This window comes from Rhipicephalus microplus, chromosome 7 (assembly GCF_043290135.1).
Source record: "Rhipicephalus microplus isolate Deutch F79 chromosome 7, USDA_Rmic, whole genome shotgun sequence".
Lineage (NCBI taxonomy): Eukaryota > Metazoa > Arthropoda > Arachnida > Ixodida > Ixodidae > Rhipicephalus > Rhipicephalus microplus.
In genome coordinates, this window is record NC_134706.1 from 47,414,030 (window position 1) to 47,429,866 (window position 15,837).

At 42.9% G+C, this 15,837-nt stretch overlaps 1 protein-coding gene across 1 annotated transcript in view; it reads left to right on the top strand.

Moving 5' to 3' along the window:
* Window positions 1–12,331, top strand: part of LOC142767441 (uncharacterized) — a 226,054-nt gene extending 213,723 nt beyond the window's left edge. The window contains exon 5 of the mRNA XM_075869109.1: window positions 941–12,331. Within this exon, the coding sequence (XP_075725224.1) occupies window positions 941–1,096 (156 nt within the window). The 3' untranslated portion in view covers window positions 1,097–12,331. The remainder of the gene's footprint in view (window positions 1–940) is intronic.
* The last annotated feature ends 3,506 nt before the right edge of the window (window positions 12,332–15,837 follow it).

Sequence of the window (15,837 nt, forward strand, 5' to 3'; positions counted from 1 at the left end):
GCAAGGAAGAAAGATCGAGGCGGGTTAGAGAGCAGTAACGTGCGTCTGCACCGCCCACGTCCACCCCCGCCATATAGTGCATACTTTGAGCCCCCCGGTGTGACCCGATGCCCGCGGTCGCTGTCACCGTGTCTTTAGACGGAATCATGACATGGCTCACACCTTTGTTCGTGTTGTGCTCTCCTCACAGTGCTTGCGTTGAAGCCGTGAGATAAATGTGCCATGATCGCTTGTCTTGCAGCAGCGGCTACGTTTTCTTACACTGTGATTGCGAGGAGTTACGTCAGGTCGTTTTGTAAAGGACAATTCGCGATCCTGATGTATATATATATATATATATATATATATATATATATATATATATATATATATATATATATATATATATATATATATATATATATATATATATATATATATATATATATATATATATATATATATATATATATATATATATATATATATATATATATATATATATATATATTCTACCTTGGTGCTGTAGCATTCATCGCTTCACATTTGCGGTGAAACTGTGACGATTCAAAGCGTATCCGTGAAAGCCTATGGTAGTGTCTAGTAGTAGTAGCTGTAGTAGTAGTAGTAGTAGTAGTAGTAGTAGTAGTAGTAGTAGTAGTACTAGTAGTAGTAGTTGTTGTTGTTGTAGCAGTAGCAGGTGCTGTATGACTCATGCAGGTCACGTGAACTGAAGGAAAAGGGAATAAATAAATAAATAAATAAATACATAAACAAATAAATAAGTAAGTAAATAAATGAAAGAAAATGACGGCGATCCTTCAAATGCCGACGATGATGATTGATACGAGGATGATGACAACGACAAGTCACATACAGACTCGTGTTTACAGCTTTTCTCTCGGAGGCTTTTCACGGCATGCAATTGACAGAATATATTTTTTTTTGTATTCCGGCTTAGGAGCTGCTGGCGCAGGCGCACTTCAAGAGCAAGGTTGCCAAGGCGACGCAGAGCCGACGCATGTCCCTTCCCGTGAACAGCTTCAGCCGGGACCAGCTGAGCCCGGTGTTCAGGCCAAAGGGCGCACGGAAGAGGACAAGCTGTGCGGTCTCCTAAGGCAACAACGAGGGAAGGACCAACCGAGAATCTCAGTGGCCAGATGTGATTCCTCACCCAGTATATCCAACACGTGCCAGTCGATGTTTTCACTGAGAGCAGGCGGAAGGGTTGCAATACTCTACGCGTGACCGAGTCGCGTGATTTTCCGGGCGAGAGCAGTGATTCCTGTTACCTGTTCTATCACTCCATGAATGTGCTCTCTCTCTCTCTATTTCGTTACCATCTTCTGGTGCTCGTTTTTCGACCTTGATCGGTGATGCAACACTGCTTGGAGAACGAAGCTGTATACCTTTTTCGAAAGTAACGTTCAATATTCTGTAGAACTTCTACAGACGATTTAAGAAGATGATATGAATATTCTGCATGTGTCCCAGGAATTCACTCGGCAAGAGTTCCCCTAATTATGTCTATTATTATGAGCAAATTTTTCACGACGGACATGTGTTGATGTTAACTGTTAAAAGACTAATTGAAATCGGCGGAAGAGGCTCCCTGTCGATGCCCAGTCGACGCTTTGCGTAAGTGGTTATTCAATGTGTTCGCGAATACATCAAGATCGTGTCAGTTCGGCATGTGTTCAGGTACAATGCAATATGCTGAAACTTGCATGAGCTAGTCATAAAGTTTCTTACAAGATTTACCACGGAGAATTCTGGCGCAGCTATCTTTCAGCCACCTAGCGATGAATACATGGAGTTGCCCAGCATCTGCGCTTGCTTCTTCTAGCAAAATTGGGGCGTTATTTATTGCTGGATTTTGACTTCTGTCTCGGATGAAGGGAGGGCTTGTTGGGAAACCCATGAGTGTTTTTGAATTTGTGAGCCCATAAGGGTGAACGTACGAAAATGGGACTTAACGTTTTGATCAAATTCTTCTAGCGACAAATAGGCTACTGACCACACGCAGCCTAACGAACGAAGATTGGGCAGCGTAATGTACAACCTACCACTGCCATGACGGCTGATGTGCCATGCATTGCAGTTTTGATAGACTGTTGGGCCAGATTTCCCTCTAGTATTGTTACGTAACCATATGGACTAAGCTATGTTCTCATAACCTCAGCCAGTGTTGCGGCTTGTGAGAAGCAAAAGAACATACCACGTAAAGAGTCTTTGGACAATCTGTTTACTGATGCTTCGATCTTGTTTTGCGATATCTGTCAGACGTAGTCGCAGCATTCTTGCTCGGTGCGTCCTCCCAAATAACAGGCGTCATCTGACTACAACCACGTATCTCAAGCAAATGTTTGTATCATCGCCTTTGTTTACCTTGCATGCAAAGTACACCTCCCTGCAGGCAACTAAGCTTTATTCGTTCACCCCACTCGAACGGCAGCTGGGAAATGTTCCTGAAAAGCGAAATATATACAATACCGCACGCCGTTAAGATGCAAATATATCCTCCTCCGTCGGGTGTTGGTGAAAGAGTTTCTCTTTGACTTCTCACCCATTGCATTGCGGAAGTTCACACAGCAATTCTCGTTTTCGAGGTCGTTCGACTTTGAATAGACTTCTCGTCATCAGAATGACCACGTCCTGTTCGTACCAAGGTTCACCCTTTCCGATTTTCTTCCTATACTCCCACGGGCTGTTCCCTGGTCCTGCTTTCTTCGTGCGTCCAGCATATTCATCGTGGAAAACAGTGGAAGTATTCAATGGTCACACATTATCACCCACAAAGGAGCGTATTATTGTTATTCCCCACCCACAAATGGGCGTGTTATTGTCATCCCGATAAGCACATGAAGAATGAACAAGAGATCAAAGGGAAGTGCACGATACCACAATTGTTTTCGTGTTCATTTTTCGTGCGCTTGTCCTCGATACGAGGATGTTCCAACTAGCCCAATTCGCTACTTTACTGCGTGTTATATATTCCTGGTATTTCCAGTCTTTGCGGCACCATCCGGGACTCCGGCAGTTTGTTCGTGTGACGTTAGGATGAAATAAGCTCTCGATTTGTCATTACGAGAGGTGTCTCTTCTAAATTGTCTCCTGCTTTGCTTATCTGTGCATACAAATGCTCATATTGCCTTGTCTCGCAGAACTATAGTGGGCGATAAACTTGAGTTCACTTCGAATTCTGCGTCTGCCTCTACGCAAGCGTAGATCACAGCATGAAGTCGACGAGCGCGGACTCCTGACTGACTAACCGCTTAGTGCTGCGATACCATGTGTTTTATGAAAAATGAAGTGACAAGGATTGATACATATGTGGGGTTGAACGTCCCGAAACCACCGTATAATTACTGATTATAAGAGACGCCGTGGTGGAGGGCTCCGGAAATTTAGACCACCTGGGGTTCTTTAACGTACCTCCAAATCTGAGCGCACGGGCCAACAGCTTTTTCGCCTCCATCGAGAAGTGACGAGGAGGAGATATCCCTTGTTGGAAGGGTAGTGAAAGTGAAAAAGAAATTACTGTTTTGCTTTCGAACTCTGTTCGGTGTAAAGACCGTTTGAAACTAGATGTGATAAGAAAAATTGTGCTATATCATTGCGCATAAATAGTCTGAAATCTAGCAAACCAAGAGTCCTTCTTACCTCAGAGGACCGAATATGCACGTTAGAAGTGGCTTAAGTTTCGAGTTATTGAGTGAATCAAACGGATATTTCGCCACCATTCCTGTACCACAGCGAAAATTCCGTTATAGTCAAGGCGTGCTTCGAATAGAGATCTCTAATTACCTCTTGAATATTGAAAAACAATATTTCATTAGCGACTTGAAAGTTAGTGTCCGCATACCGTACTTTCAATCATGCAGCTTCATCCTGTTCGATTTTGTTTTCTTCCTGGAGCAAATCTGTCACCGAGTGCGTATACCAGGAAAGTCAAATTTGCGCCCCTGGAACATTTTCCTATTGGCTCCGTTCACACAAGACTATCTTGGTCCCATGTTTGTTGCTTAATAAATATATTGATAAGCTACGCAGACCCTCCTGTTATTGAGCATATTTCTTTCTTGAGCTACCATATGCAGTCACCGTGTGTTGAAACAAAAGCTTTATTTAAAAAAAACCTTCCCGATTTCTGCCATTCCAGAGATCAATAAGACTTTTTCTGGAATAATGACGTCTAATACCCGTCTAAGATAGACTACGTTAAGCATAAATGTCCTCTTAACGTCTGAAAATCTTCTAATGACAAGAAAGACTGAAAAAAAGGAGAGGAGGGTGGGGTGGTACTTCATTAGAATCTTACGAATTTAAAAGAGGGTGCAGGAAATAGAGCTGGCACTTCAGTTTTTGGAAGGAAAATAATATTTAAAAGATGACATTCGCAAAAAAACGAGGGCACAATGCATCGAAATACCAATAAAGGCGAGAGAAATAAACCTTTCAGAGTTGGTTTGGCACCGATGAGTTTTCTTTTTTGGTATATGCCTTTGCTGAATGTCAGATTGAAATTCTTTACGATACACTAAAGCCAAAAAACAACATGAAAAAATCTAGCCAGCAGGCAACGCTGTATTTTTTTTCGTCGTGCCCCCTCCGTTCTCTTGTTTAAATAATATTTGCCAAACGTTTGCAAAACAAAAGCACACTAGGGCCCCTTCGTAATAGAATATAAATCAGAGTCAAACCGGAAATGAACGCTGGTGTCAAACGCAGGCAGGACTTGAACAAGGGAAAAAAAATGGGTGTTCAGTTCGCACCACAATCTGCGGTGGAATCCTCCGAAAAAATAAAGAAGCAGCTAAAACAAATTTTAAGGTATCTTCGTGCTTGATAAGAAAGTGTTGACGTAGTCGACGCACATGGTGGTTTTTGCTTGTTTCAGAAGGAAACTGGATTTAGGTGGATTGAAGTTGGTGTTGTTAACGCAGAGAAACGTGAAGAAAAAAACAACTCTGCAGATACTATAAATAAAAAGAAGTGCAAAATGTGGAAGTAAAGCAGTACTGATGTTCTGAGAGGTCTCTTGTATTGCAAAATAAAAAAAAAAGCTAACTGAGGAATGACACCCAGGTATTTCTATGCCCGAAACGAGAAATTCCTGCACGAAGGTACTGTTGCAAAGTTTCAAACACTTGACATTACTTTCTTGGTGATGCCTCGTAGAACTCTGTCGCTATCTCACAAGCTCGCACTTTATCGAGATTTATAAAGCACTCACGGTACTTGCATAGTGATAGCAGTTTGCTTCACAGTATTGTTGAAAAGAAAGGACAATGTCTGGTTGTTGCTGTTTTTTTTTTAAATCTGGGCTTTCACATTTTGATTCAGTGATAGTTTTTTGACATCGTCATTTGCAAAATCTGAAAACGTGGATAGTGTCCAATCTAGATTCATGCTATATATAGTTCATTGAGTGGTAATTGGTCGGAAAATTGTGTTCTCGTGTGGTGCAACAGCTTCTTGTTTTGTATACACCTAACAAATATTTGCTGAGTAGTTAGTGAGTCGATCAATCAGTCGGACAAGTTTTGATTATTACTACTACAGGCCCTTCGACATGGGTCCGAACGTGATGGTCTGGATGAGGGCATGTGTGAATGCACTTCGCTGTGTACATTGAACGCATTAACCTTTACTGTACCAATGAAATGCAAGATATGAATCACTGCTTTAAAGCATCACTTGACACAAGCAAACGAAGAAAGCTTTCTGTATCAGGTGTCACACAAGTCGTAACGACAAACCAAACTTTCGTCTGAAAACACGAGCTATATTGAAAAAAAAAACTTTACATTTTCAGCTTCAAGGGTACACCAAATTTATATTCATATAAAAACATTTTGTTGTTGCTTCATCTTAGTTATTTCATGAAGGTTTTTACGGTTACAGTACAGTTGATGGCAATTTACTGGCGAGCATATGCAATTTTTCCGTAGCATAAAGCTATCACCAGCCTACCGCAGTCCCTCGTAAGATCTCAGGTCAATTCTGTGTTTTCGTGAGTTCGGATATTTTCAACTGTAAAGTTCTACATCGAGTACTTTATAAAACGCAATACACTGATATACATAGTCGTATATCTTCAATGCCAGTTCACTTATTTTTCCAATATTCTTCCGTACAGTAGAAAGCTCAAATGAGCGGCCGCCACCACGTACTTACACAGAGCATGGTGAAGCAGTATGCGAATGGCTTGGTATATTTTTTCATCGCTATGTTTATAAATATCACTTGCTGAACTCAGGGTGTGGTAATCCTGTGCTAAAGGTATCTGCAGACGTGCTCAGATTACACTCATACTAATCATTAGCCATTTGCTACAGGTGCAGTTTAAAATATGGTGCATCAAGCAACATGGGTAGTTACTGGTAAACAAATTGCTTTCACACAATACAAGCGTAGCAGTTATGCACACTGATGCAAATCTTCGATGACCGTACTAACAAGGTTTTTGAATATTTCGCAGTGCACTGTAACCACATGCATTTTATTGCACAAAGCAAAAGACAACTGGAATAATGTGGCTAATTTTGTGAAGCTATTGTAGGTATTAAGTGATAAGGTTAGCCATTCGGTAATATGCAGCGCTGCTCGCACTTCCGAGTCGTAGTTAGCAAGACTATTGAGTAGTTATTTCAGCGTTAGTCATGCGTTTTGCAACGAGTCAATAAAAAAAAACTGGAAGCCTAACATTCTGGAACAGCTTTTTTTTTTCTTCAGGAAAATATCGCTGTAATTTTCCGCACTTCACTCCAATGGAATCAGTAATCAGTGTATATAGCGGAGATTTACATGTACGCGCTAAATAGGGAATGTAATGATACAAGCCATAAAACTGCTAGAATAGTTGTTTATAGACAAGCTGTGTTAAGTTAGAATCGCACAGACGCCGGGCCTTGAAATATTGGAGTGGTCCACGTTGTAGAAACACTCGCTAATACCAGCTTTAAACTTCAGCCCTAGCAGCACATGGCATTAGTAAATAAACGCGAGTTTTACTGGGCACTACATAATAGTTATTTTGCCTTAAAGGAACATCGTTTTTTGAGGTTGAACTGGTGGCTAAACCAATCACATTTTCAAAATCAAAGGCATGTCGATTCCGCCGAAAAAGATTGGGCATGATGTCACGGCGTGACATTGAGCTCACGGGCGTGTAAGTCTGGGGGCTAGAGAACACTGAAGAAGTTTGCTTAGTCTTGAATAATTTTTAAGGACATGATATTAATTCCCTCATTGAAAGAGTGAAATTTGAGTTGGCAGAATTAAAACATCTAGAGAAACTAAGTTGTAATTGCCAACTGATTTCGACCACCTTTGAAGTCATCCTTTGATGTCATGATACTCAAAACGTAAGGCTAAGCGGCTTTCTATAATGTAAGAAAAAAATCAACGTGTATCTAGTGAGAAACCATAAAACGCTAGAAAGTGACGCTGTACCTCATTCATTTGCTGTGTTTCTTCTATTGCTCTCGTATCTCCTCCCCGATGGCTGGGCGATATTTTCCCAGCAAGCACGCGTTAGCGAAAGGAATCCTCCTAATATTTGAAAGCGCGGCATGTTACTGCGCGTAGCACGTGGCACGTTTACTATGTGCACATCAGAATAAAGATGCTCCATGCGGTTTGTGCTCGAACATACAGAGCCTTGAATGCAGCCTCATCTGCGAATTTTACTCCTCGGGGGCCTTCATTCTTGTATTGTTGATGTCGTTTTCGTGCATTTTCGCCTTCCATACTTGGATACCGTGCTTGTTCGCATCTACTTTTTTCTTCCTGTCTCGCTCACTTGCTATGACGCTTGCTATAAACTAAATGAAAAAAAAAAGAGATCGTGCATGTGCCTCCTTTTTTAAATGTGTACTTTGCCTCCTTTTTTTTCTCGTGCTATGTTTCATTGTCTTGCACTGTACAGTTTGAAGTTGTAGAACGCTGTCGCGAGTGTGGCTCTGTGACTCTGCATCACGTGTCGACAAAGCTTAGCACGGAATAATTGTGAGACTTCTCGTCGTACGTATCGAACACGGGAAGCAAATGACGTGGGCGCGTATGCAAATACAAGACTATAAGTAATCTCGCTATACACACACACATACCTACACTGTCTCAGTTGTCGGTTTCTCGTTATTTCTCGTTCGTCGTCTCATTGTGCCCGTCCGTCAAGAGAAACACCGCTTCAGCCAGAGTGGAATACAGAGACGTTTCCACTCCCTTTCTTTCGTAGAGTGTACAGTCTCAGTGACATCTACCGGGGGAGGAGGCAGACGAGCCACGACTTTGTGCTGGGGATTCCGTTGCTCAAGATTTTATGAACCACAGACATTGGTGGTCTCTAACCCTAATGTTCTTGCTATTAAGGCTCAAGGCTTCGATTTCTGACTAAATCCGGAAAGTGGTCGTCAGCGTCAAGACGAGTGATGTCTAATGTAATCACGGGCTGAAGTACCCCGATGACCTCATTATGATCTCGCAGGTCACCAGAAATTGTGGTTCCACATTACGTGATCTCACACGGGGATATAGCCACATCATCGCTCGGTTGAAGACGGGCTGATCTTGAAGGCTTTGAAACACCACGTGAGGTAGCAGATATCATCCAGTACTTCAGATTCGGGAGGCAATGCGAAGCTGCGTTGTGTACAGAATGTTTTCAAAGAAGGGGGATCAATACGATTGACTTGAATATAAAAGAATACTTTAGCGTTGATTCGTCTCAAGCGAATGCATTGTAAACCATACTACTTTTATTTTGGCAGCCCGTGCGCTTAAAACAAGCAATTGTTATTAGCACTTAGATATAGAGAAGACGACGAGTCAGAATAGTACTCGCATAAGGATCATCTCACACTTTAGAATAGTACTTTTCGTTCCGCTTTACGCCGCATTATGCCTCGAACGGCCAGTAGTAACACCTGAGGCAAGTTAATAATCGCTTTGTTTTGAACGTACAAAGTCCATTGCAACGTTCTAACTGCAAACTGCAGGGACTTGCTGAGGCCTGTTGAGATCTGTTGAAGATTTCTTTTTTTAAGTGAAATATGCGGGCTGGTGCATCCACTTATTCATATAGTGAGGCGGAAAGCCACAGTAGAGTGTGGAGCGACGCCACTAACATTACCTATTTCGCAGTAGGAGTCCTCACAGTAGCCTTGATGCAGTTTTCGTGGTGCATGCAGCGCATGCAGACGGACACGCACGCCACGCTTTCCAAGGTTATTCACGAATTAACTTCCAAGATTGCGTAACACTACAGTTCTTCAGTGACAGCTTAGGGACTTGTTCTATAACTGTCCGTCAACTGGTGGCGTAGAGTTTTCGAGCACGATGCTCAAACAGGAAAACGTCAAATGACAAGTTGCACATTCTACACAATCTCTGGGCTAGAAGAGTACTCTCCACACCGAAGCTATGCAGGAGTTTATGTCGCATAAAAGCGGTGAGAGCTTTTTTTTTTATAAGCTCAATTACAACAGTCGCACAACGATGAACTAGAAGTCAATGCCTTGTCGCTGGCCGTATCACTCCAGCTCAGCTCGTAATATCTGCTATATAAACGATTCGAAGGTCGCTTATATACTTCACTTGGCAAAGTAACACCTATATCGTGAGTGTTTCCGTTGAGCATAGTAATAATTCCGTAAAGACATAAAGAAAAAAAATAGAGAGGAAAAGTAAGGAGGTTAACCAGGTTGCACCTGGTTTGCTAGCCTACGCAAGGGGAAAAAAGAAAGGGAAGTGAAAGAACATAAAAAGCTAGGAGGAAATAGAGAACAAGGGATAACTCACAGACACGTCAGAAAATATAAAAAATATACGGGGAACATATGGATGCGATGTACACATTGCAAGACGACATGTGAAAATATTTCAGGGACAGGAGAAAGGCGACAGTATAGGGTTAAGATCAGCATCAGTGAAACTCAGCACAAGTACACTTTTGTTAGCTGCAGTGTTGCAATGACAATTGCAGTTCACCTTTCATGGGGTTAAAAAAAAAGTGGACATCTTTAAGAACATTTAGGGGTCTGTCGTATTCTTCCGATTTTGAAACGATTCGCGCCATCATTTTAATCTACTCGTCAGTGGCTACTTGCTGACTAAAATGTGATGCTAAATAGCAGTACGTGTGAAGTGCCAAAAAGCGAAATTACGCGGGACGAGAAATAATGTTAATAATGTCTGTTGTTTTAATACCCAAAACCACGGTATTCTGATTACATGGTATTATTTGATATTAACCGGCATCGTACTGTACATAGGCTTAAGGCATTTCACCTCCACCAATATGCGACAGCCACAGCCAGAATGAAATCCACAAATTTCAGGCCATCTACCGAGAACGCTAACCCGCTACTAACCATACGAACAACGTGAAATCTTCGAGGAAACTATATTCTTGCTTCGTTGCGGAACGCATTCTTCCAAATAAATGTTTAACCAAGTCGTTGGTATGGCAATCTATGCAGTATCCAGCTAAACTAAGAAGATAATGCACCAGCAGACTTAAAGTGTGCAATGGTGGAGCTCACGTTTAACAAACATTTTCTCGTGGGTGTACGCACAGCCTCAATCACATTGTCTGGCGCTGGCATTCAGCAGTTTTGATGAATGCTGCTTCTATTTTTCGCAGAGGCATGCAGAGACCAACAGCGCAATAGTAACACACATATATATACTTAAATAGCATACTTCGTCATCACACTATAATTAAAGCACAAACGAATGCTAGCACCGAACGCGACATAGCAGCTGAGGACTACGTCAGCGTCCTTACTATATCCACGTGCTCGACCGTTATGGGCAAGTGCGATTCGGACTGTTTCTCGTTGACGCAATCCCCGGCCCAATATGCCTAACAGAGCGCCGTCATCTGTGGGAACCCCTATAACAGCCAGTTGACAAGTGCGTATTAATGACCTCGTTCCCCATACGCAACGCCATGTGGTTACCCGCGAATCACTGTGCTTGTCGCGTATATCGAAGAACGACCCAACGTTCTGAACGGTGGCCTCCGATGGTCGGCCTGACGTCTCCGTGTAAGTGTTCCCGCGCTGCGCCCTAATTCGAATACTTTGTTTTACTGCGAAACCTGGGTCCGATGTGGTTAGCTTCAGAGCAGGAACCACTTTTTCTACGTTGGAGAACAACGTGGTACCATGTGTCGGTCTGCGAGGAATGTCTTCATTTGACGGGGCTGCTGTTAGCGGAACGAGCCCGTGTGTCGTTTTCCTGGGAATCAGAGCCTGAGTATAGTGCTGGTGGTAGAAGGGTCGTAACAATAACGAGGCTTCGTGCATTATTTCTGGCGGCTACTGCTCATTCGATCCGCAAGAGAAGCCAGAGGCCAGAAAGCGAAAGAAAAAACAAACAAAGTGCTGGTGTTTCAGCGTTACAGTGCGCATGGCGAATTGTGCAATAGTAACGTGCACACTATCGCAATGAGACCCCTGACACTTTTACAACGAGTCCCAAACTCACGGAGCAGCGATTGCGCAAGGTGTGGTGGTCGACAAACAATAGGCGGCAGTTATCGCTGAACTTCCTAAGCCTTTCGCAGAAAGTACACGCATTTTTTTCTAGCTCAGGGTTGCCGGCAGGTAGGTTCCTAGCGTATGTTCTATTTAGGTGACTGTGGCTTCTGTCTTTTTCTCTTGTGGCTTCTGTAGTTATACGAAGTTGCGCTAATTCCTGCGTTTTTTTTTCGTGTGCTTCTAATTGAAAGCCTAGCAGAATAGAATGCATGTGCAACGTTTTTCGTTTGAAGGGAGGAGGGGGGCACAGCTTTGCTGCAGCGCCCTACCTCTCTTCCCGGTCTTTCCCACCCAGGCCCTCACAACGAGAACGCACTGCAAAGGAGTGGTATGGGAAAGAGGTGGGGTGGGGAGGTGTATGGGCCGGCCTTCTTTCGGCGTTTGCTTGTGCTCATGTCTAAGGGAAGAGCTGAGGGAGATGCTGTGCTCGTTAGTAATGCTAATGTAATTAGTCGTGACAACGACCATCAGTGATGACTCTAGATATGACTGCCTCGCTAAGTGACTATCCTAATGTCGAACGAGAAAAGATATCTCCTGCTGCTTCGTTAGCAAATATCATTTTTCTTACTAGTGTTGAATTCAGTTGGATGTACAAGACACAAAAGAAAGAGCTCTGCTCGAATTTCAAATTTTACTGATCGACAAGAGACTGAGGATACTCAGCACCGTGTCGTGGCGTTGCCTTCTTCTTCAATCTTGTGATTGCGCACCGTGTGGAACATTGTTAATGGAACGTAAAATAAAAAAAATGAATACTCTGTGTACAGAAAACTGACACCAATAAAAGCTGTTGTGATTTACGTGTGTCATTTATTTTTTGTCATTTCTTGATCTCCATGCAGATCAACTGCTGGCGAAGGTCGTCAGTGAAATCTTGCGGTGGGTTGTGCAATACCCAGACTCTTAGGTACGAAATGGAGTGCGTTAAAGCAACAGAAGTTCCGAGTGCTAGACTATGGCTGTGAATCTTTCGTGTTGGTTAATTCACAAGAAGAGAGCTCATTTTTGAAACCCGTGAATTGTGTAAAACGAAGGCATATTGTTAAGCTGGTCAATATGGCGAATCATCACTCATGAAGACATCTGCATTGAGGGGAAGAGACTTTCACTACCCTAATGACATACCTCGCGGTAGGCCACGATCCTGTAAGAGAATATGAATGCAACAAAAGCGCAAGACCGCCAATAGAAGTTTTGATACTTTGAAGTGAACTGCGATTCACGAATAAATGAAAACGTTCAACCCCAAGCACCCATATAAATGCCCGCTAACTTAAGTCAGAGGTGTGAATGTTGAATATTCCCATAATTGCTGGCTCTTTCGTATTTCGCGTAGGTTAAACAATGTGAAAATACAGATAAAAATAGATTAATTTTTCAAAAACGTGCTTTATGCAACCCCCGCTTCATTACAATAGCTGGACTTCACCATACGGCGAAGCATTCACTTTAGCCTAATGACAGTGTTTCAGGCTCACTAGGTTACTACGTTTTCATGTTACTAGAGTCGCACAACGTAGCGCTTTTCACGGACGTAGCATCATGACAGCCTTTAAAGCTTTCGTGATGAGTTCAATACCATTCGAGTCGGGTATAACAGAAGCCTAGTGTATCACTAATGTCATAGCAACCTAATGTAATACCTACTTAATGTCTGGCACTACACTGCTATACTTTCAACGACTATGAGTGTTCGTTCAAACTTGTCGACGTAGTTTTCTCGCTTAACCAAGCACCCATAGGTGTTACCCTCGAAGAGGAATGCCTGTACATTCGGCTAAATTTAGTCAGGCATATTATTTGTAAGGAATGGTAGTTCAGTTGAGTGCCGTGAAGAATTTTAGTTGTCAGGGAAGCCACTTCATGTTTCTGTAGCTAGGGCGACCAATTATCAGGAGCATAAATTTGGTTAAATGTGGTCAAATATGCTAATTGTCAGGGATGTTTGGATATAAGTGCTGTCAGGACTCAAGTGGTGTAAGTTGATGGGTACCTTAGAAACGACAGCAATAAAAGTGGCACCGGTGGCGGCTCACGAAATAGCGCGAATGCACCTAGTCTTAACAGGCTACAGGTGGTTACATTAAGACTTCTGCAGACGCGGACGTACCCCAACTCGTTCGTCTTGAATAAAATTAACCCGGACTGTGGGGTTTCGATTTATTGTAGTAAGTGTGGGTGCTTGCTCAGTTTTGAACACATGCTCTGGCGCTGCTCGGCAATGGCCGGTGTGGTTTCTCACGGTGAACAGTGGTGGCAGCGAATGCTGCACAGTGACGGGCTGCCGTGCCAACTTAGGGCTGTCCAGAGGGGCCGTGTGGCGGCAGAGGAGCTGGCCTCTCTGTCCCGACGGGAGAGCAGCCAGCATCAGTCCTGGACTGATCCTCAGGATTTCAATAAAGTTCTCCATACCATACCTTACCAAAACATTTGGCTTGCTGCTGCCTAACTTCAAGCAATGTTAGACAAACACCACAGAAAACCTGCTGTTATAATTACACTACCATGCGAAGCATTTATCGCATGTCAAAGACATCTAGGCCACAACGCATGTCGAGAAAGGCGTGAAGGCAGGCAAAACTTCATTTGTTGAACGAAAACGAAAGTTAGAGAGATAGGAAACAGTTATGCAACGCCGACCCGATGAAGTTATCGAGCCAGTCCTTAATGTCCTCAGAGGGGTCACCATAGAAGGGCCGCGGCAAGCGTGCGGAGAACCATCGACACAGGTACTTCTCCATACGGTATGTCTCTTGTCTCTGATTTGGCGTTGCGGTCGACATCCTTGGTAGAGCTGGTGGGCAGTGCTTCGGAGGCAGTCCTTAAAGCTATCGGCTTTTTCTTAGGCTGTCCGCTTCCGATGAAATTGAACCGGTATCGAGAGCTTCCCATTCCTTGGGGTCAAAGTGCACAGAAATCTACTAGCACCTCCACCAGTTCGTCACAGACAAAACCCTGAAAGAGCTTGGAATGGCATAGCTTTATTTACTCAAACGCCTGATCGTTCTCTGCTGCTTTTAGTAATGTCAGTACTATGGCAATATGAAAACTAGTAGATTGTGCAACGAAAGTTGAAGTCTGTTGGGCATGCAAGCTCGAAGAGTAGGGGGTGAAGCCTAGAAGAAAAACGAAAGTTGAGTGTGTTAGTGTTGATTAAGTTTTGTCATAATGAATGTAATGTTTTATACTTTATCAGATTCGCAGATTTATTTTCACGCAAAAGTAAAAGCAAAGAAAAGAATAGCAAACTGAGACAAATGGACAACCTAACACAAAAAACAGAGTTTAGTACATTGTATTCAGTACCACTGAATACATTGAATACACTGTATAGTTCAGTACCACTGCAGCGCCTCTGAATGGACCACTGACATGATGAGTTGGTTCTTAACCGTTGCATACCGAGGGCCGAAGTATAAATTGCTTATTTGTAAAGTTGCACTTTGCACTGTAACGTTCACTGTTGCGCCACTAGGTCAAAGTTGTGCCTTCGGGACAGCATATAGAACGTCACCTCATGGATGCCAGTCCCATATGGTTGTTATTTCAGGGTCTACAAAAAAGAAAATTACCTTTCTTTTGCGCTTATTCTGTCCTCCTAACTTCACTGAGTCCAATTGCATCAAATATGACACTCTCTAGTCCCTCCTATGAGATTGGCATCTTGCCCGGACCCAGAAATTATTCCACTGCAGCGCCTCTGTATAGATCACTGACATGATGAGTTGGTTTTCAACCGTTGCATACTGAGGGATGAAGTATAAATTGCTTATTTAAAAAGTTGGTAGAATATTGGTGGCCTGAAAAAAATAAAGGGACACCAAAGTGAAAGAATGTGTTAGTTTAGATTGATAAAGCCTTGTGTGCGACTCTTATGTCATCAAACTTACCATAATATGTCCATTATTAGAGGTCAAAATAAACGGCAAGTACCACTTTTAAATCTGGCACAGACATTTGCATGTGGGATGTCACGAATTTTATATAGTCTTTGTCGTAGCTTGGCAGTATTGGTTCGACGAAGTTTTCTGAAAGTTGGCATGGTATGTTTCTGGCCCCATCAGCAGAAATTGTGCTTCGGTTTTAGCTACTAGGGGCTACGTAGGTCTTGAAAACCTCACCAAAATTTATGACATCGTGGTGTCTGGTGCAGAAAATTCAAGGTTGTGTCCCCACCCACCTTTTCTTTTTGCGTGTTTTCTCGCTTAGCCAGTGCCTTTTCTCGGCAAGTGTGGTGATTTTAGAACTGTGAAAGGGTAGGTTCCTAATAAAAAACGATTGCTGTCCTCTTTTTAGTGTTCCTCTA